This window comes from Anopheles cruzii, chromosome 2, assembly GCF_943734635.1.
Source record: "Anopheles cruzii chromosome 2, idAnoCruzAS_RS32_06, whole genome shotgun sequence".
Classification (NCBI taxonomy): domain Eukaryota; kingdom Metazoa; phylum Arthropoda; class Insecta; order Diptera; family Culicidae; genus Anopheles; species Anopheles cruzii.
Window position 1 is genome coordinate 61,288,768 of NC_069144.1, and position 21,038 is coordinate 61,309,805.

At 51.1% G+C, this 21,038-nt stretch overlaps 6 protein-coding genes across 7 annotated transcripts; 2 read left to right on the forward strand and 4 right to left on the reverse strand.

Moving 5' to 3' along the window:
* The first annotated feature begins 97 nt into the window (after positions 1 to 97).
* Positions 98 to 3,001, forward strand: LOC128275363 (DDB1- and CUL4-associated factor 8-like). Its single transcript, XM_053013844.1, has 6 exons — positions 98 to 488; positions 556 to 1,206; positions 1,283 to 1,372; positions 1,445 to 2,177; positions 2,251 to 2,396; positions 2,472 to 3,001. The coding sequence occupies exons 1-6, from the start codon at positions 349 to 351 to the stop codon at positions 2,998 to 3,000; spliced, it is 2,289 nt and encodes a 762-aa protein (XP_052869804.1). The 5' UTR covers positions 98 to 348; the 3' UTR covers position 3,001.
* Positions 3,002 to 3,249: 248 nt separating this feature from the next.
* Positions 3,250 to 4,518, reverse strand: LOC128275374 (uncharacterized). The gene has a single exon (XM_053013855.1). The coding sequence runs from the start codon at positions 4,516 to 4,518 to the stop codon at positions 3,310 to 3,312; it is 1,209 nt and encodes a 402-aa protein (XP_052869815.1). The 3' UTR covers positions 3,250 to 3,309.
* A 197-nt stretch (positions 4,519 to 4,715) lies between these two features.
* LOC128267666 (general transcription factor IIE subunit 1) lies at positions 4,716 to 6,116 on the reverse strand. Of its 2 annotated transcripts, XM_053004554.1 has the most exons (3): positions 5,464 to 6,116; positions 5,177 to 5,387; positions 4,716 to 5,092 (listed from the first exon to the last, which is right to left on the reverse strand). In XM_053004554.1, exons 1-3 carry the CDS (start codon positions 6,108 to 6,110, stop codon positions 4,718 to 4,720), a joined length of 1,233 nt encoding a protein of 410 aa, XP_052860514.1. In that variant the 5' UTR covers positions 6,111 to 6,116; the 3' UTR covers positions 4,716 to 4,717. The 2 variants fall into 2 exon arrangements, with proteins under 2 accessions (XP_052860514.1, XP_052860513.1); XM_053004553.1 differs by having other exon boundaries at positions 4,716 to 5,387.
* Positions 6,117 to 6,412: 296 nt separating this feature from the next.
* On the forward strand, positions 6,413 to 7,695 carry LOC128277406 (rab-like protein 3). Its single transcript, XM_053015860.1, has 3 exons — positions 6,413 to 6,497; positions 6,899 to 7,260; positions 7,342 to 7,695. The coding sequence occupies exons 1-3, from the start codon at positions 6,452 to 6,454 to the stop codon at positions 7,693 to 7,695; spliced, it is 762 nt and encodes a 253-aa protein (XP_052871820.1). The 5' UTR covers positions 6,413 to 6,451.
* Positions 7,696 to 7,725: 30 nt separating this feature from the next.
* Positions 7,726 to 8,298, reverse strand: LOC128277407 (adenosine 5'-monophosphoramidase HINT1). Its single transcript, XM_053015861.1, has 2 exons — positions 8,145 to 8,298; positions 7,726 to 8,071 (listed from the first exon to the last, which is right to left on the reverse strand). Exons 1-2 carry the CDS (start codon positions 8,256 to 8,258, stop codon positions 7,802 to 7,804), a joined length of 384 nt encoding a protein of 127 aa, XP_052871821.1. The 5' UTR covers positions 8,259 to 8,298; the 3' UTR covers positions 7,726 to 7,801.
* Positions 8,299 to 9,094: 796 nt separating this feature from the next.
* Positions 9,095 to 16,696, reverse strand: LOC128267473 (zwei Ig domain protein zig-8-like). The gene is made up of 6 exons (XM_053004310.1): positions 15,659 to 16,696; positions 11,597 to 11,983; positions 9,744 to 9,866; positions 9,509 to 9,654; positions 9,277 to 9,436; positions 9,095 to 9,210 (listed from the first exon to the last, which is right to left on the reverse strand). Exons 1-6 carry the CDS (start codon positions 15,714 to 15,716, stop codon positions 9,095 to 9,097), a joined length of 990 nt encoding a protein of 329 aa, XP_052860270.1. The 5' UTR covers positions 15,717 to 16,696.
* Positions 16,697 to 21,038: the final 4,342 nt, after the last annotated feature.

The following is a 21,038-nucleotide window of genomic DNA, read 5'->3' on the forward strand; positions in this document are numbered from 1 at the left end:
TCATTCGCTCAAGCTGTCAGTGTTTGTGTGTATGTGAATCAATTCGTGGCGATCGCAAAGCCACAATATTTTTAAGCATAATTTTCCTAACAAAGTCCGCTAGCTAGGTCGTTAACGTTTCCGAAATATATAAAACCTCTGAAAAGAGACCAAGACGACGAATATAGCTGAGGCGTGGCATGCCTTCAGCAAGCCATGGAGTGAAGATGAATCCCTTCTAGGTTAGCGGCATACGGAGAAGTTAGAATAAAGACGCAGTTCGCAGACAATAACGATTTTCAAACGGTTTCTGAAAGTGATAGTAGCACTGTTGTACCTCACGTTAGCCTATCGGTGATAACCGGTACGATGGAAGGCGAAAGTTCGCCCAAAGCCGATGGGAGTGTTCCGGACGATGCCTCTCCGCCGAAGAAACTACGGGTTGTTGAGCGAGTGGCGGAGCGGCCTGGCACCTCGAAAAGCCCTTCTACAAGTAGTTCGCACAAGAAGTAAGCGAGAAAGATGATTTTTCGGTAGGCTGAAAGCAGGGCATAATGTTCCCCTTCGATTTTGCAGCGAACTGATAACGAAAGCAAACAGTGACCAAGATCCTAGCAACGAAGAAGAAACCCCTCCGTCGTCAACCGCAACGACACCGTTTGCTCCGAACGACCAGCAACATGAGCTAACGGCCACAGCATCACCGAGCACCGAACCCAACAGTGACGCATCCGACGGAAGCCCTTCGGTGGATTCCTCAACGAACGAAACTGGCGAAAGGCGTCAGGACTCGAGTTTGTTGCAGCGTCTCGTCGAACAGCGTCTGGCAAGCGAAAGATTGGAAAGCATAGATTTGGACCGGAATGACGCCGGAGTCCGCCGCCCTGTGCGGCCAAACGAGATTGTAATACCTCAATTGCTAGGCGTAACTGATCACCACGATTATGCTGATTACGCTCCTGATTGGATTTTGGATGGATTCGACGATGATGATGATGATGATGATGATGATGATGATGATGATGATGACGACGATGACGACGAAGATGGAGACGATCTTATTCCAGCCGAAGACATCATCGGAGACCTGCCACTCGATCTCGATACCGACAGCAGCTCCGGAGACGATTCCGACCACTTGTCGTCTTCGTCCTCGTTCTCAACATCTACTTCATCGGCCAGCTGGCAATCGGGAGGATCAGGAGAGGCCAGTTCGGGGTCCCGGCGGTAAGACGAACACGGACGAGCGATAGTCACTGGCATGGCCTCCCGAGATGGTTGATGTTGTTTTCTGTTTCTGCAGTTCCGGCGAATCGGTGGATGAGGACATTTCGACTCGTATCGCTAAGCTGGAAGAAGAAGTAATGGCAAGTTTGCAAACCGTTAAAATGAAGTATGTCGCATTTGGCGCACTGCTGCAAACGTTCCGCTTACCTGGCGCGCCCGCTTGTGCCTCTCGTTGCAGGAGCAAGTGGAATGTGGTGCACGATTTGGAGCAACGCCAGCGCTTCGGGGCCGCAGCTGCCGGAGTGCCAGGAACGAGCCGGTACTGCCGGGCCAACAGCATGTTCACGACGCACGCTTACGGTTCCTTGGACATTGTACAACGTCTCCAACTGTCGCACTTTTTGCGCGGTCATGAAGGTTGTGTCAACAGCTTAAACTTTAACGCTACCGGAACGATGCTGGTGAGTGGCTCAGATGATCTGCAAATCAATCTGTGGAGCTGGCACACCAACAAGTTGCTGAAATCGATCACTACCGGCCACCGGATGAACGTGTTCCAAACCAAGTTCATCGAGTACGGTGGCTACGGCAGTGAGGTGGAGATAATTTCGACCGGTCGCGATGGTCACGTGCGCCACACGCGCGTCGATCCGTCCGGCGACTCAAACACTCAGCTGCTGTATCGCTGCCACCATCCGATCCACAAAGTAGCGATCCCTGCGAGCAACGAGTGTGCGTTCCTGACGGCCGGCGAGGATGGCAAGGTGCGAATGTACGATTTGCGGCAGGGCAAGGTGGACACGCTGCTGAATCTGCGGTTGCGCCTGTTCAGCATCGCCACGCACCCGTTTGATCCGCAGTTCTGCGTTTCCGGCAACGATAGCTTGGTCAGGATGTACGATCAGCGCCATGTGCGTCGTCCCATCAAGCAGTTTACGTCACTCCAGCTACCAAAAAATAGTAGAAACAAGGTTCGATATTCTCGCGGGCTTCAATCGATAGTTTTTGGAATGTTTTGGCTTTCATTGTCTTTTTGTCGTTCAGAACGCGTTTGTGAGCATCACGTCCGCGGTATATAATCATCTCGGTACGGAAGTTCTGGCCAGCTACAGTGAGGATGCCGTCTACCTGTTTGACAATACGACCACGGATGCGGTGGTGAAGCCGGTGGGTCGCTATGGAGGACATTGGTAGGCGATTTTGGAGTTAGTGCGTCTGTGAAACCCCGTTCCCCGTGTTGATTTGTTCGTTCTTGGCCTTTTCAGTAACCTTCAGACCATTAAGGGTGTAAATTTCTTCGGTCAACGATCGGAGTATGTCGTAAGTGGCAGCGATTGCGGCCACATTTTCTTCTGGGACAAGAAAACGCAAACCATCGTCAATTGGCTGCGGAGCGGGAAGCACGATGTAATCAACTGTCTCGAGCCGCACCCAGAGTACCCGATCCTGGCCACCTCCGGGCTTTCGCACGTCGTGAAGCTGTGGGTCCCGAAGGGAGTTAATGATGAGCAGACGGTGCCACTGTGGGAACCCAAAGATCTGCGACGAAACGTGCGCGAAAACCTCGCTTCCAGCAAGCTGAATTGGCAGCATTTTCGCCGCACCGGCTTCACCCGTAACATGACCACGGCGTTCCAACGCCGAGGAGCCATCCGCCGTCCGCACGCCAGGGGAAACGATGCCGCTGTCGCGTATGATGAGGTGAACGATAACGACAGTGATAACGATAGTAGTGATGATGATGGTGCCGAGCCGAATGATCTTGTCTCGTTTTTACACTGCAGACCGTCGTAGGGTCGTAGGGTCGATGTTTTTTTTTGTTGTCCTTCCCACTGTTCCCCACTTTCGTAAGGCTTTCGTTTAAAACATCCACCACTTTCTTACGCCCGGAACTAGGGAAGATCGTGGGGAACATTTCGAATATATATATTTTTCATTCAACAACCTGCATTATGCACTAGCTGTGGCAATACCGGCAACTTTCGAGGCGTTGCTTTCATAAAAAAAATCAGAAATAAAGCAAATTAGTATCGTTGTTGAAATAAGGGGGTTCATATATTTACAACAAAGTCCTTTCCAACAACCGAACACTGAGCACGGAGCCTAAAACCCGTATTTGCTTTGCGTTTGGCGACGTGACTGTCGGTTGGCGGCCCACATCGCTTCCAGTTCTTGTGCATTTGCCTGTGCCTTGTTGGCCAGCTGTGTGATGTGCGATTTCCGGCGGCTGGTGCAAGTCCAGTCGCCTACAAGGTGGCCCGTGGGGACATATCCCGTTTCGTCCTGCAGTTGACGGCGCAAAAAGTCCGCCTTCGATGGCACGATGTCCTCCGATGTGATTTCGATCAGATCCACTTGCTCCACCCGTGCCCGTTTCGCGCGATTCCCACCGATTAACGCTGCCATGGCCGTCTCGTTAGCTAGATCCGTTTGCTCGGCGGTTTCAGGCATCACTGAAGCAGACAGCTCCTTAGTGCATTGATCGACACTGGCTGCTGGCGGTTCCGTTTCCGTGAACTTTCTCACCGTGTCAGCAATTTTGGCCGCTTTTTTAGCCACCATGGCAGTAATCTCGTTCGCACTGACCGTCGGCAGAGTATCGACTTTGTTGAAGGAGAAATAATCAGTAGTGCCGCCGTCCTCTCCATCGTCACTGTCCGGGTCTTGGGAGGAATTTATGGCCGGTGCCAGTGGAGGACGGACGCTTGACTTTGGAGCACTTGCCGGAACGCTCCGAGGGCGGTTTGCAACGGAATCCGGCACCAGGCGCTTGCTGAACCCAGGGCCGGTTTCAGAGACAGCCGAAGGGGAGGGTTGTGGTTTCGACGAGGGTTGAAAGAAATTGGTCTTCGGTTTTGGCAACATACTAAGCAATCCGGTTGCTTTCTTGGGTAAAGCTGCTCCAATAACCACTTTGTCCTTTTTCGAGCCTCCGGGCCCGTCATCGACGTCCTTAAAGTCGCTCATGGACGGGATGGTAATTTGCACCTTACCGTTGCGCAGTTTCGGTTTGATGTTGGATTCCTTCGCTGGCGGCGCCTCAACGGGAGTAGCTTTCTTGCGTAGAAACTCATCATCTTCCTCCTCCACGTTCAGGTCGTTCGTCTTCTTGGGCGCGGGAAGTTGTAAATGGATCCGCGAAGTCGCCGTCTCGTCTGTGTCGTTCTGTTTGGTAGCCGTTTCCGGACCCGTTATCGAATTATCGGAGGACTTTAACGGATCCGTGGCGGATTTCGTTGTTTGCTCGGCTCCATCATCATCCGATGATGATGAATCTTCAGCGCTGCTGTAATCGTACGAAACGAGAGACATTTTAAACGAATTCGGATTTCTACGCTTTTGTTACGGACGATTCGTAAACAAACTCATTGGAAACATCGCACTTTGACAGCTTACTGGCTGCGTACGTTTTAAGGTTCTCTGACATTTTGTACTATTTGAATTTCGAGAAACATATCGAACTTCGAGAAACATATCTTCGTTAACATTTATTGTTTGCATGCGCCTAAGTTTAATCGTAAATGTGACTGAAATGGTCTTGATACACTTGTATGTAGGTTTCCTTCTCCTGCGGCGTCATATCTGCAATCAGCGTGTCGTTGATTTCATCCAACGGATAAGGTCTACCCGCCACCGTCACGGTCGGCATATCGTCGTCGGAATCGGAGTCTAGGATTTCTATGCTAGGAATTTCGGCGTTCTCGATATCACGATCATCGTCGCTGGTATCACTCGAGTTGCCGTCGTTGTTATTTGCCAGCCCACGGACCGCCTCGTTGGTCGCGTTGCTAGCGCTCTGCTTCTCGTGCTGCAGCAGCACCGACATGATATCGTCCGCTTCCTTGAGTCCGCGTCCGCGGGTCGACGACATGACGTTCGTCGACACGTTGTTATTGTTAATACTGCCACTGATATTGTTTCCCCCGATCGGTGATGGCTGTGTGGAGGTGAAGGCAGCTTTCTCCAGGATGGCATCGACTGAGTTTTCGTCCATATCGTTCGCAATCACGGTCGACTCGGTCATCCAGACCGGCCGATCCTTACGCTGCGACGACGTGTCCAGCGTGTCCGTATCGCCAATCGTAATATCTACCCGCGTTTCTTCCACGGCAAATCCACTCGACCGCGTTGCTTCGCCGGACCATTGCTCCGTCGGTGCTTTGGTGGTGGGTTTGGCAATTCTGAAAGAGGTAAAAGATTACGGTCAACAAACGGTCCCTTGGGTAACGGCTTCCATTCCATTCTTCATTCCCGTACCCTCGTATCGTGTCTATGTCCACGGGTTCAGGTTCGAGGATCTCCGGGGATAGTTTGATGCCTTCTACCTGCCGCAGCAGATCGTACAGTGGTTGCATTTGCTCGTTGAATTTAGCTAGTAACAGTCTTGAGTCCTTCTTCGGCAGTGCCGAACTGTCTTCCTCGACCGCGCTGCCGCAGTACGTGCAGCGAAACTCGTCCGTACTGAAATCGTACAGCTGGTCCGCCTCGAGATCGGTGAAGGTTTTGTTGCAGGAAGGACACTTGAAGCTCGCCCGGCTCGTGGCGTCCCGTTCTTCCGTCTCCATGCGTTTGCGCATGTGATCCAGCTTGTACTTAACCACGTTCACGAACGTTTTGTAGTTGATGAAATAGTAATTCACTTTCTGCGCCTTTCCGTCGGGCCCGGTTTCCATTTTAAGCCGCACTTGTAGAAATTTGTCGGTCCGCAAAATCGAAATGCGGGCTCGCAGCATTTTACGCTCAAACTTTAACAGCTCGCAGATATCGTCTTCCTTCATGCACGGATTCCGAACCAGCATGTCCACCACCAGCGCGTCCTCGATCGTGTAGAATGCACGAACCACCAACCTGGCCAGCTGCTTCAAGCTGCTCGGAATCTCGGTAACGTACCGTTGATCAGCCATTCTCCTTATTATCTAATTCTAAAATAAGACAAACAACTATAAATTAAATCACAACCGTCAACTAAAGCGGATAAACAATTGTTTGTCAAAATTTAAATCTAGTTGTCAGTGGTGCATTGAGCTCCGCGGTCGCGTGAGTTGCCTAGAACCGGAATCAAAACAAATAGTAACTCACTTTGTTCGCACTCTTCTCTCGTCTGTTTGGCGTAGCTCGCTGTCTCTTTTACTGCACCCGACACGATTGCTGCTCAACGGCTTGATTGTGTTTTCAGCGGTAGCAGTATCTTTTGTCGTTCCACGAAGGCTGGGCAAAGTTGGTCGACGATTTTTCACTTCACTTTATGGCGGCTATTGACAAAGTTCGCGTGCTGGTAGTTGGCGACTCAGGTAACGAACGGCATAGCGGGTGTGCTAGTATCTATTAGGTGCCTCTGGCAGCGCGTAATGCAGCGAATATCAGTGCTTTTCTGCTTACTCGACTGACCACCGACCCGTTCAGCGGTGCGCCATGTTGAAAATTGGCATTGGCACACACGTCTTGGCAGTGCTGCCGGGATGTCAAATGAGTGCTGTTTGCTCGTTAACGCTCTGCCTTCGCTTTTGTTGCTTCGCTGCCAGCACTGGCATATGAGAGGGCATGATGTTTGTGTTTATATTGCCTTCGCACTCACTCTCTCATGTCTTGTACTGAGGAAACATGTCGGTAATTTCGAGCGCTTTTAAACCATTACTTCAAATTATTCGGCGCTGATATGTTTCCTTGGCACTGAATTTCGTATCCTTTGCAGGAGTCGGGAAAACGTCCCTCACGCACCTGATTGCCAACAATGAACCGCTCACGTCGCCCGGCTGGACCGTGGGTTGTTCGGTGGAAGTGAAGCTGCACGAGTACAAGGAAGGGACATCGTCACAAAACACGTTCTTCGTCGAACTGTGGGATGTAGGAGGATCCATCAGCCACACCAACGCTCGAGGCGTGTTCTACCATCCAACGCACGGCATGGTTCTCGTGCACGACCTAACTAACCGGAAAAGCCACGAAAACCTTCAACGATGGCTAGTGGAAATCCTCAACAAAGACGGAAAGGACGTGCTGAAAGGCAACGATATGCTCGACATAGATCCGGAGCAATTTCTGGGCTCCACGCAGGTAGATTTCGCGACCTCGCCTGAGCATCGCTCGACCAGGACATTCGTAATGAAAACGATTTATCAGTTTCAAACTTGCCAGATTCCCATACTGGTCATCGGCACCAAGCTGGACATGCTGGACGAGGGCCACAAACAGAAAATTATGAACCGAACGTCGGTCGGCAGCATAGCGGAACAGTGCGGTGCACAGGAAATTTGCCTCAACTGCCACGAGGCCCGCTCGTTGGCGGCAGGAACTACGGATTCTGTAAAGTTGGCGCGTTTCTTCGACAAGGTGATTGAGCGCAAGTACTACAATCGAGAAACAGGAAGGAAATACGCCACAAGTTACACCAGCTCTGCGATAAGTGGACCATTCCCGACGCTTTCGGCGCCAACAGTAAGTGCGTACAGCTATCTCAGTACTAACTCGGTTTCGGAAAGTGCATCTTAATATAATACGTTTACACAAGCTCGTGTTGACTCTGGCGATTGCAGAGTGAAGCTTTATTTTGCATCCGATAAGATTTCAAAGGTATACATGGCCCGGACAGGGCTGATTAGCCAGGGGGCCACTTCATCTGTCTTCCGCCAAGGAAATGTAGATGAAGATGGTAAACCGATTGCGCTCCGTTCTTGCCATCGTTGATCACTACGCGGAACCCTTCCTCAAGTCCCTGCTCGGAAGCTACTTTCCGGCCGACTAGCATCAAATGGCCAAGTAGCGCCTCATCTTCTTCCGCGGCCTTCGACAGCTGCGAAATAGGCTTCCGAGGAATCACTAGAAAGTGCACCGGTGCCTGAGGATTTACATCGTGAAATGCAACACACTGGAAAGTGAAAAACAGGTTAAAGGGGTTAACACGAGTAGGGCTCCGTAAGACAGCCGAGTGCGATTCTTACCTTGTCGTCTTCATAGATGAATTTGCAGGGTATTTCTTTGCGCAGGATCTTGCCAAAGATCGTATCGTCGGCAGCAGCATCCGCGGCCTGAGCTTTTTCCACTTCGTCCGACATTTTATTGCGATGGCAAAAAAAACACCGATCTCGATTTGCCGGCAGCTGACCAAGGTGTATCTGACAGCTTGAAAATCTGACAGCATGCCAAGGTCGATAGAGAATGTGAGTGGAAAACACAGTTTATCAACTGTGGCTTTTTCTGCTTAAATTTTCCGTTAAATTGATTTTAGTTTGATTTTAGTTTGATTTTAGTTTGATTTTAGTTTTATTTTAGTTTTATTTTAGTTTGATTTTAGTTTGATTTAGTTTGATTTTAGTTTGATTTTAGTTTGATTTTAGTTTGATTTTAGTTTGATTTTAGTTTGAGTTAAAAAAACGCCTCCCGACGGTAGAGGGCGCTGGCCCTGGCAAAGGACCAACAATAAGGGACCGAGAAGAAGACCGAGAAGCTTTAAGGAATTTTTCCACCGCTCGCGGTCGAGCGCCACCAAGTATGAATACCGGCCGATATCGAGTCCCAATCTCTCAATCTCACACGGGGCCTACCACGTCCCCTCTGTCCCTCCGGACGGCCTAAGTGGACCGGACTAATTACATTAATTTCCTGTGCCCACCCTTTCTTTCTCCTTTCTTCGACTGGCCGGGCGGTGAAAACTACCCCATTTGGTTCGAACAAGGCAACTTCTTCAACATAATTTATGAAAGAATTAACTAATATTTCAAATAGTTACGATGTTGTTTGATGATCGTCTATCACGTGTCTCATAATCAAGCCGCGATAGTTTCCAACCTTGGACATAATAATACAAGAGACTAAACGCCCAATCGAAGCCGCGAAAACCTTTAAGTAACTTTATTTACATTATGTACAAAGCATTTTCTCCTTCAGCTCACTAACTCATCCGGTCACGATGATTAAAAAGTGAAACTAGCACTCCACAAAGGAAACAGATGGCGCTGCTCAACGTGGTACTGGTCGGGCCACCGTTTAACTCCTGTGCTTCTTCTCCTAGAAAGACGAGATGTCTTCATTGAAAATGTTCGTCCAACATCCCAATGCGCGGCGGCCACTTACCGTCCAAGATGCGCACAATGGTGCTGGCAGTTGAGTACAGTTCCGGTGCGCAGGTGTAGTTACCAGCATCGTCGAACTCGGCGTCCCTTATTAGGTGGAACGAAGTGATGCTATTAAGGGGCGATCGTTCCCGCTTACGCAGCGACTCGTAGGCCACGATCTGTAAATGTTCGAAGTGAAGGTTACCCGATGCTTACGGGGATGTTGGGCGGCGGCAGTTCGGCGTACGTACGTCATTTTTATGATACCAGATGATGTGGTTGGGTCGCCGGTCGTAGTTATGATTGACGATGCAGGTAATGTTCAGATTCTGACCCTTGTAGCCGTACACGATCGAACCCTCGAGGATTTGCGTTGTGACGGCTAGAAACAGATAATCTACACGCTCAATAGTTACTTCAAACCTTCGCCCCTCCCCGCCGCTGCCAGGATGCCAGTAAATGGGCAACGACGGCGTTCTCCCTTACCATTCACACGATCCGCGTACATACGGCCGTAGGCGTCTTCGGCTCGCATCCCGTTCAGTTCCCCGGAAGAGGGCGGAATGTCGTAAAGTATGTCGTCCTGTCGTCTCACCAGCTCCTCCTCGCCTGGAGAAGAGATTTATGATAATCAGTGCCCCTTAGGACCCCGGTGGGGCAGAGGTTGTCGTTTGTCAAACTGAGCCGTTAGTTGTCCAAGCTTAGGAAATCATAAATAAATGGAAAGTGAAAGTGACGCCCGGGTGGAGTGGGAGCGTCTCTCTATGGGACGCTGCCGTTGATTTGGGTGTCATTAGAATGTCGCGACCCAGCGACGGGACGGAGGAAAAAGGCGTTGAAAACCGTAACTAGCGCCGTGAAACATTAAGTGGGTAATAATTTATTGGACCGTGCGCGTTCCACAGCGTCTCTGGGGAGCTGTTTGGAAAAAGTGCAAAACCCTGCGGTACCTCTAGGCGAATTTCGGCCACTCTGTGGGCGTTATTCTTTTCGCCGCTCGCCGGAGATGCCGCTCACGGGGACAGTTTTCTGACGTGTCAACGGTGATGTAAATTAACCGTTTAATAAGTCTGAGCAGCGCATTTATAAAGCTACGAGTGTCAAAATAAATGTCACCAGCAGCGGCTAGAATATAAATGGCAACATCAACGGCCATTGGATTTGATTTTCGTGTTCTTCTTCGATGGTGCACGCCGGCAACTGGATTCTCGAACGCTCGCGCCAAGGAAACTCGGCCCCGTTGTTTAGTGAATGTTGTTGCGTAGCGGATGTTGAATGGCTTGATGGTTGACATGCATTTGGTGTGGAATATGTTTGTGAAGGCAGTTTCGCGGTTCTGTCTGTAGATTCAAACATTGACGTCATAAGAGTTGCTGCTAATTAAAGATTCTAATTTTCGCCCTCCACGCTGTACGACAATTTCTACATCCATTTATTCAGCTCCTAAATAAGATCTTAAGATCCTTTACCAGATTCCGTTAACGTTGTATGGGCTTTCCGATTTTTTCCGTTCACACGGTCATAGAATGTTAACGATCCGTGGAACGATCAGCGATCCCGTGTGCGGAAATTTGTCTATCGCTCCCATGTGATCTCCTGCCGCGTTAACGCTCTTTACGGGTTTGTTTGCAAGGCTTTTGTTTAAATTATAAGCATAAACATTTGGCGAATAAACCAGATTCCCCAGACCTTTTATGTGGGCAGCTTGTTTATTAACCCACCCACCCTTCAAGGTGCACCCTTCAAGGAGCAGCCGCGAGCAAGGGCGAAGAATATTTCCTCGCATCGGCACTTCTCGCGATGGCCTGCTATGTTTGTGTCAGCTGCATTGCGATAGCCACACTGGCAGCTTCCGGTTGCCGGCGAGCTGTGGTTTTGGCGCGCATCGAATCAAACTGAAGCTCGCGGAATGGCTTTAAATATCAGTGGCGCTGGAGCACGCCAACCACCCATGTCCGGTTTTGGGCCGTGGCGCCGTAGTTTATGTGTGTTTGCGGTGCATGACCCACGACCACGCTGCGGCTTTGATGGGTGCACTGATTTAGTGTCGGTGTCAAGTGTATTTATGAGCCGTGTAGCCGGTGATAGCAAAAAGGAAATCAAAATCGAGATTTTCCTCCATTTTGAATAACTCTCTCGTTGCTGCTTTATCGCCCGGATCGGTCCGCGGGGTGGGGTGTCCCCGGGATGTTCTATTTAACGACGTAATCCGTCATAAATTCGCTCATTACGAGGCGCTACATTTGTCAGTGACTTGGTCGATTAGCGTCGACCGTGGCTGATTGGAAACGACAAACTCTGGGGTGGCGCTAGACGCCAGAGACGCCTGTGGCCATTACCGCGAACAATCAGGTACAGCTGCAAGCTCTTGACGGGCATGGTGGAAATTTGGCACTCGTAGACACCGGTGTCCTTCCTGTGCGTTCGGTGGATCCTGAGCGTCCAATCGCCCGTCGGTCGGCTGTGTTGTACCTCGAACCGGTCGTCCGAGATAAACGTGATCTGGTTGATGGTCAGTATGTGTAGGTCATGATGTCGCACCCAGGATACGCTGTGTTTGATCAGGTTCTCTACGCGGCACGTGAGGTACGCCGTTTCGCCTTCGCGCACCGTCACGTTTCGCGACGCGGACACGTCAAAGTACGGTCCGTTCCATTGTTGCAAATAGTGTGCGTCCAGTTCCGCCGTCCGCCAAGAACTGGTCTCGAACCAGGCGCTCGACGAACCTGCAACGAAAGCAATAAGGGAAACCAGGACGTTAGAAACTCTGGAGGTCCGTTGACGCGCGTTTATATTATTAGCACTGCATCCGTGTGCTGTGGCCGCGCAAGTTCTGGCAGCAGGTGCATCGTCTTGATCTAAATAGGGGACAGAACCGAAAGAGCGCTGTCTCACTCATTTGATAAGCGCAGATGATTTAGACCGCAGAACCCACTACTAGGCGCCATCGGAAGCCACGAATGCACATCCCTGGAACGCACGGAGCACGGATTAGTGGGAAGCGAGTGGACTATTTAATTTTACGCTACGCTCGTGGCGTAATGGCGTGTGTTCACGGATCGCCACGCCAGCCATCCATCTTTCCGCGCGCATCACGGCCCGCGACCATCGAGAAGTCAATTACCGGTCTCCGACCGCTCAAACGCCCGTAAGCATATTTTACGCACATTTACGTGTCTGGCGGTGACGGACCTTCTTTTTGGGCGCGCTACGGTATATGCGTTTCCTTCACCGTTCCGCCGGCCCCGCTATGCACCAAAGGCTAATGTGTTTGCGACTATTTTAAACCTCGACCGACGGGGCTTTGACTTGGCCCTGCCAAGCCGAGCGACGGGTTAATCGCCGTGTGAAATAATTTCTCATGTTTCGCTCGTTCGGGCGTTCGGAAATTTTAAATTTGCCATTATTCACACCGCGAGCCGATGAGGGGGGTACTGTTGAGATCGGCTGTAAATATTTACCGTTCGATGGGGGTATTAAAATTGACCTTAAAGGGAAGCGCCTTTACTATCGCCTTTTATGTTGACCAAACTGCTGTTAGCTTTGAGTTCTACCTCCAACATTTAGTGAAACTTTTCGTCCGTTAAAGTCGCGGCCCATTCAACCACCTGACAAAGTCCCGGGGCCACTTACCGGAGGTCGCCTGTTTGGGCGGTGGGCGTACTTACACGCACCTGCAGCACGTACGTTGGGGCGCGGGCTACGTGCCACACTCGCCACCGCACTCAGGCCGTGTCACATTAAGCGTGTGTGTCTGGCCCTCGCCTTGCCGGATGAGTAGATATTGAGACAAACCCCCGCATTCCCAAACCTCAAACAGGATTGAGGATTGTTTGCTTTTCGTGCCGGATGCGTGCGCGTGTGTGGCAATAGTCATGAGAGACGGTGTCACTGTCGCGGTTCGCGTAAAATTTATGGCCGTCCATTTTCTTCGGCGAACCCGCGCCAAAGGCGAAACCACAACACAGGATCCTTCGCCGGTGCCCTTGGCTTGGTGCGCGTTTGGGTCATAAGGTGGTGGTTCCGTGGTACCCGGCTCGAAGTTAATTAATGAATTGTGCCACCGTTGTGCCAAAGGTGACGTAGTTTGCGGCTGTTCGCGTTCCGTGAAATGGCACCGTGTGTCGGGTTAATTGCCGGGCCAAAAAGGCTCGTGGGGGCCGGGAGTGGCACTTTTCTCTTTAATTCCCCAATTTAGGCCACCATTTTCGTGATGAAAACGGCTGCCGTTTGGCGTTGGAAAAAGGGGCTCGGTAGTTTTATTCGGAATCCTGCGCCCGGGGAACGGCTTAATTTGCTGGACCACTTTTCAAAGCGATGAATGCGTCCTGTAGCGCGGCGCTACAGACGGCGCGCCGGCACGTAACGCCACGTCTGTCGGCGTTGGCTGTATCGTTTAACAATTACTGACATTTGCCATCCGTTCGCCCGGAGGCGGTTTGTCCGCTTATTAGTATAATCCTTGCGCCGTGCACTACTCGGCACAGGCCTCGGTGGGCCGGCTGGGCGCTGTCAAGGCGCAAGGCAGCAGCAGCGGCAGCAACAGCGCGCCAACGTCAATCAACCACACCGTTGCTGCCGTTGCGCCACCACGGGTTCCCGGGTACGTCACGGCTTGGTGAAAAGCACGACTACACACGGTCTCTCGGGGCTACGGGAATATTCGTATGTTTTGAAAACAGTTGTTTCGAGTCTTGTTTTAGTGTGTATAAATATCACGAATGATTTACGTTAAATTTAGAGTGATAATTGATGAGCGCGGTGAAGCATGATGTATGTGGGGTGGCTTTCTCGCTCGAAACTAACCGGCCCTGTAAACGGCCGGCCCCTTGCGGCCCCCGTCGACGTCCGAGGTCAGTTTATGCTACTCTCTGCCCGCAGGCACTGCACTGTCCCACAGGCCTCACATTATTCGCATCATCAATCTTAACTAGCTTGTTGACTTCGGAGACCGGTGACGGCGGCGCCGGTGGTGTCGTAACGCCCGGTTTATTTGTACGCCATCGACCGTTTGGGTTTGGGTTTCACGTTCAAAGTGCGAGCTTCTTCGTACAGCATTCGGGCCGCCATTATTGGTTCGAAAAATTCGCCATCTCGAACCCTCGGCCGCACTGAGCTCATCAGGCGGCCGGCCGGCGACCAACAGGAGACAACAATGTGTCGGGGTTGAAAAATTCGCAACACATTCTTCGCCGAAGAATTGAGGTTAGCGACAGAAATCGGATGCGGCATTGAGCATTATTTTAAGGGAGCCCGTCGGGAGCGATGGGATATCATTTTTGGGTCGCCGAGGATTTCACTGCGCGCGGCGAGCTTATGGATAGTTCCAACGCCCCGATAGCAGCCATTAGTTTTCTGGTAATCCTGACGCGTTTGTTGTAAAGCGTGACCGAAAAGAAATCCATGTTCGCCCGTGATGTTTGTTTACGCACATCGGACTGTGGTCGGGTCGGGGCCTCGCACTCGAACGAAGGAATTTCTCGTTTTGTTTTCAAAGCCGGCCGGACGGGTTCGAAAGGATCAGATTATTTTGGTCACACCATTTTACGCCGCACCGCACCGCATTTCACGCGCCGGGGGTTCTAATTTTATGAGATTTTATGTTCCCCGTTTCCCACGTTCCGTTACGTCCGTCCGCGTTAGTGCGCCTTGCGCCGAGTCTCCTGAGAGTCCCGAACCGAACCGAGGAAGTCGCTGTAAAAACCTGCGGGGACGACACCTTTTTCGGGGCGACTACGGGCAGTCGAAAGCGATGATTGAGTCACGTTTCAGTAAAATCGACATCGAAAATTACAACCGCCCCGCAGCCCCGGGGCGGGTTTCCCACTCAGAACTCATTGCTGATTATAATGCCGCCGTAAGCGAAGGATATATCGCGATACCTGCCCGTTAACGAGATCCCGAAGGCCGCCACGTGCACCACTAACCCACGGGGTGGTGCACCGACAGCAGCACACGTTTTATGGTGTCCTTTTTTTGGATTCTCGGCGCCATTTGTTTTTGTTTCGCCTGGCCAAAGTGCGAACGGATTTATGCGGGATACTCGTGCATAAATTTCGTGTATCCCAAAACCACACGGAACCACCGGCGTGAGGGCACCCGGGAGCGTGATATGCGGCGTTCCGATTGATATAACGAGGGCCGGCAGCTCGTTATTTTGCGCGTTTATCTTGTGCTGCAGTCGCGTAACGACTGTCCACCCGGGAGGGGATTAGCCGTTTCGTCACTTAGGTAATTACGTTGCACAATGCGAGGTGCTATGGATTTGAACTGGGATTTCATTCGATAATTTACGATGATTTACGATGATGATGTTTTGCAAAAAGTCTAAATCGAGTTGCTGTTGGTTGAAAGTTTAAATTAAAATTAATGTAAATTGGTTGGCCTTTTGCGTAACTTACCCAAGAGGAACAGTAATAGAATCAGCATCACGTGTTGCTGCTGCTGCGCGCGTTGCATATCCTCACCGCTAATGGCGTCAATGTCAGCCCGTCGGCCGGCTCACCGATTGATCGTATTATTATGCTTATAGCACTCCCCGAAAGGCGGATGATCCTCTCCCGCACCCACAAACACATCCACACGCACGGGCACACGGCCACAACCGCCACCGGGGCGTAACGATTAATGTCGACACTCGACGAGCTCTGCCACTGGGCCGTGGATAATTATTTCACATGGTCGATAATTTTTACTTGGCCACCGCCGGCAACCACCTGTGTACGCCGCATTGCCGTGTCCACTGTTGGCCGTGATCATCTCTAGTCGCTCGGGTCGCTCAACTTGGCATTTGCAGCTGGCCCCGTGGTTTTTATATTAACTTTTTTGCGGCCACGCGCTTTCCCCGAGCCGCAAGTGCGCAATTCCGTTAAATTGCACGAACCACCGCACAGAACCAGGCTCCGTATGGACGACGGTTCTCTGCTACACTCTGGCCACGGCTGTCGGTTTGGCTGCACCTTGCAACCACGGGAACCACGGGGCTATCTTCGCGTGACACGCGGTCCGTTTTGTTTGTCCCCACTAAAGTGTGGCGTAATTAATTAAATGACGTATAATTAGACACACGATGCAGAACCCCGTTTTTTCACTGCCGACGCGCGTTAGGTAGTTGCTTCGCACGTACTTGAAAGGACTTTTTTTCTGGACTACTGCCTCCGAGGAGTGTCCTTTTACACTTCACGGAGCGAAGGCAAAGCCGGCACACACGGCAGATCCTTGAAGTGGCGAACTAATTATTGCTTTTAGTGTCAGCCACTCACACTAAAGCGAGACCACCCTCGTTAGGGAAGTGTTGATGGGTGTGAATGAAGCGATCGAATCGAACGCGAGCGATTGGCACATCCGGGGGAAGCTTTCAAACAAATCACGATCCGGTTGCAAGAAGTATGCTGGTATGCTCCGGCCAGCATCCGGCGCGATGACGGCGATCTGACAGCGCTGAGCTCGATCTCGACACTGGCCAGTCGATGGCGGTGATCATCGTGCTGCGAGCGTTTCACGTTGCGCCGTTGGGTTGGATCGGTGGAGTTGAGAATGTGGAAATAAGAATGTCTCTCACAGTTCCTCTCTTTTGAAGTGCGTCGCTCCCGTGCGAAACTACTAACAAGCCTTTCTGGTTCTGGGCGCGCTGAGCACTAAATATAGCCGCGGGCCTAGAGCCGCTAGCGAAGATCCTGGGGTCTTTCGACGGATGCGAAAGAACGATCCATTCGCTCCCATTCTATGGTTCGGCTTCTCTCACCGACGTTCATGACGTTGCCGCTGCCGCTCTGGCGGAGACGAGGAATGACATAAAACACCGGCCTGACAGCATGGTTTAGTGGGAACGACAAATTTGCCGTGTGGATGAAGATCAATGTCACGGGCCGGTGACCACCGGTGGCATCTCTTTAAGGGCGGTAGGGACAATTTAGTTCTTTCTTTTCTCATTTTGCTTCTCAATTATGAGGGCTTAGGACATTATTAGCACATTGAAATCGAATCTACCCGGTTTGATTTCTATCTCCTATCATTCGTACCGTTGACCACAATCTTTGTTTGACTTTTTGTTCTATCGAAAGAAATCGAGAAGATTAGCACGAGTACGATTTAGTCAATGCGAAAGTACCCAATACGCCGGTTTCGTTGGTGTATGATCGATGCGATCGGCGCAGCGACTCGAAGTGTCTTTGGGCCAAAAAGCAATTTCAAAACAAAAAGTGGATAAGAGAATGGACAGTTGGAATCAACAGGTATGATGCAAAAAGAAAATAAAATCAACAGCCACGTTCCGAAGCAGCTGAGACGAGAGGCCACCGACTTCGGTTCATGAATGGAACTCGAAAACACGACGATGACGAAATAGGCGTGAGTGTCGGGCGAGTTCACTCGGTGCTCATGCTCCGCAGCATCCTGTCCCAAGGGTTTGGCCCCACTGGAGGACAACAAACTCCGGATCTCGCGTCCCTTTCGTATAGTCTTGTTTCCCGGCGATCGATTGTCGGTGGAACTCTCACTCGCCCACGGAAAGGCTTGCGTGCGCTGGAGTTGCCGGCATGTAGTTGGGCAGTAGTAGGGCCAGTAGTCGCCGGGACGTCATTCGCAGCGGATCGTACTCAGTGGTGCTCAGTGTGTGGTTTCAGCTTCTCGACCACCGCGGTTCGAAGGCTAACGTATCGGTTTCGCTTGGCCGTGCATGACACGTTACACGACCCAGCGTGCGTGTGCATGCGTCGGTGATCGAGACAGCGATAGCCAGCAGCTGTCCCAGCAGTAGCGCCAGTACGGTGCCCGTTACGCGTAACGTTCCCGGTTTCGGTGCGATGGAGGCGCCTGGTGCGCCTTACTTCAACGGTATAACTTTGTAGTCCACTGACGGGAGCTTTCTGAAGGAACCGCTGGCATTGAAGCGCCCCTCGGACGCCAGGACCCGGACACTGCTGTTGCCACTGTTTCTGCCGGTGCCGCTAGTAAATTATTCAAAAGGATAATAATCGTTAGACGAAGAAAGCTTTCGGTTGAATGTCGCTTGGCTCAGCATGCGGCTACCGGGAACGGGGGGTGGCGCAATCGCACGACCCGACCACGACCGTACACGTGCGGTTCATGTGGAATCGGGCGGTCGCTGCATTGTGAAGCGGCCATCGTTCAGAAGGAATTTGAAGCCGTTAGGCCGGCGGTTGCCATAAAGGAAGGTGGGGATTTCCATTCGCTCCGTTCGCTGTGTCTCCCCGGACTAGGAGACCGACGAGGAGGTTATTCGAAGGATACGGAGAATAGGAAAACATATTTGCGCCCCGTCGATTACTGATCGCGGGCGCCAGAAGTGTACCGATCGGGAAGGTTTTAATGAAGTAGTGAATGTATAAATAATGCCCGTCGAATGCAAATCTCCCCCCAGCGGTCCAGATGCTTGATTGGAAAGGTGCTTAGGTGCGGAGTGTGTCTGTGTGTTCGTATGATAGAAAGCTGACGTCTGTGTTTGTGCGAGTGATTATGTAGTGGAGGTGTGATAATCGGTAGGAGCCGTCAAACTTAAGGCAGAGAACGAGTGAACGTGCACTAAATCACGGTGCAGCTGACCTCCTAGGCGGGTCACCAGACGTCGTGTGTTCGACGGCCCCCAGCCCGGTACGTGTCGAAAGTTGTAACCAACTGAAGTGAGGTGGTCCCTGAGGTGTCGTTCGTTTCTGGTGCCGTAAATCGAGCTGCATTAATATGGGTGAACATTAACACAGGCAGAAAGGAAATAATCACGTAAAAAACACTTCAAGGCTTAGTATCGATTGGCTGCTTGTCTGAAGTGTGCTCCCCTTATGTTTTATGCTCCACGGTGCCGCCCGTGCGAAAGGGAATAAAGTTCTCCGTACACTCGGAGTCAATAGCTGGATAATGTGGCAATGATGTAAATGTGGCCCGCCGACCTTTCGAAAGTGGGAACTCTAAGCCGGTCTTCGATAACATCCGTCGGCCCGCCAAAGAAAAGGTAAGCCCGACAGCTGCACAGGCCAAAAAGTGTCTGTCAATCTTTTACCTTTACCTCGCGCCCTAAACTGACGGCAGAGATCCTCTCGAGCAAGATATGGGTGCTGCCAAGATACCATCGCAACACCGGGCTCCTCGATTCCGTGGTGTATCCTTTCAGGGCAAACCTGATGATCGATACAAATTGAGTTTAACGGGGCGTGAGTGCGCTTAGGTGTTTCGTTGAAAAATTAAAGCGCTGTACAAAGATATGTATAATCATTCTCTTCGCAGAAATCCTCACCCCGTGTGTAGTCTCTTTCTCAATCCTTTCCGCAGGCCAAAAGCCCCCGGGCGAAAGGGCTTCCTGCAGCTCGCTTTCTAGCATGACATTAGCATTCTTTCGACGTGGCAATGGTTGCTGCGAGCATTGCGTTCTGCTAAATGATTTTTTGCCCAACCTAAGTAGGCGGAACCGTTGGTTCAGGTCGGGTGGATACATTTTTATGCTACCGAAGCCGGGCGGGACTCTGGTTGAAGATTCTTTCCCGCCGTGGTTCGCATCGGTATGCCTGGCTTCGGAGCCGAAGAAGCCGTAAGCCGAGAAAATTCTCATCTCCGGCTGGGAGGCGACTCGAAGGAAGATGATTTCTAATTTATGTCAGGTTTTGGCGGCCGTGCTTCACCTGAGCAATTTATTTTACTGGCCTGTCTAGGGTATGCACCAGAGCAGAGAGGATCATTCACTTGAAGCGTTAGTTAGGGTCGAGTGAATGTGAAATAAAGGATGTACCAGCCCTGCCGTCATGATGCTTGCGAAGATGATCGAAATCTGGCTCTATGTTTAAATTAGCAGAGTAGTGTAGACGAAAACGCCCCGATGTCTGCCGCGAAAACCGCAACCAGAAACCGATCTTTCCGTGAGCCGAGCACACGAACAATGACAAACTTTTCATTACATTAGATCATATCGGGGCCCCCGATCTGGACCGGCTGACGGAAGCCAAATTAGAGCTCGGCTCATGAGTATGACAGCCCGTGGCTGGTGGTTTGAGCAAAGTTTTCCCAGCGCCGGGTCTTATCGGCGCGCCACGCGGTTTTTGGGCGGCGCAGCGCCCGGACAACATTATGCTCGCAAGCTCACCCATTTTCCCCACAGACCGCGGCGCTCTGACGAAAGTTTCTTCGGCGTGTCGTATGCGTCATCATTAGCCCTGTGAATGTCATCACCTGCTGGTGGCTTTGGCAAGGGAGCACGAGCTTATGATACGTCCTGCACGAGCGCCATCAATAAATCCGGGTACTGCGCCGGCTACAACCGGTAGAGATTGAATTTAATTCCGAGTTCCAATTTCAAGATCGAAAAAAACGAACCGAGTCGAACGTGTGGCTTCGAGAGCCAGCATAACACAGGTGCTAGAGTTCATAAAGTTCGAACGGAAAAAGTTTAATTCGATCTCGAACAAACTTCCGAGCACCTTGGGCTGGAAAAACGGCAAGATAAACTCTGAACTTTGAAACTTCCCGGTGCAAGAAGGCATGCCCTCTGGCGTATTCTATAGTTTCCTGTTGGTGTGATTTGCACGATAAAATTATCATCGGGCTTTGGGGTATTCTCCAGAGACTAGGATACTTCCCGGGATCTTGTACCTGCGCGGTTCCTGCGAAGCACGTGCCAATCTGTCCAATCTACTCGGCTTAATAGACCAAGGCGTGTAAAGTCTGCAAGTGGGTTGCAACTCATTGATTTGTGTGCTTCAACCACATCAAACCGGAGCATCTTCGTGTCTGCTGGCTATCTTCCATTTTTCTGACAATTCTTTCAGCGGTTTTGAT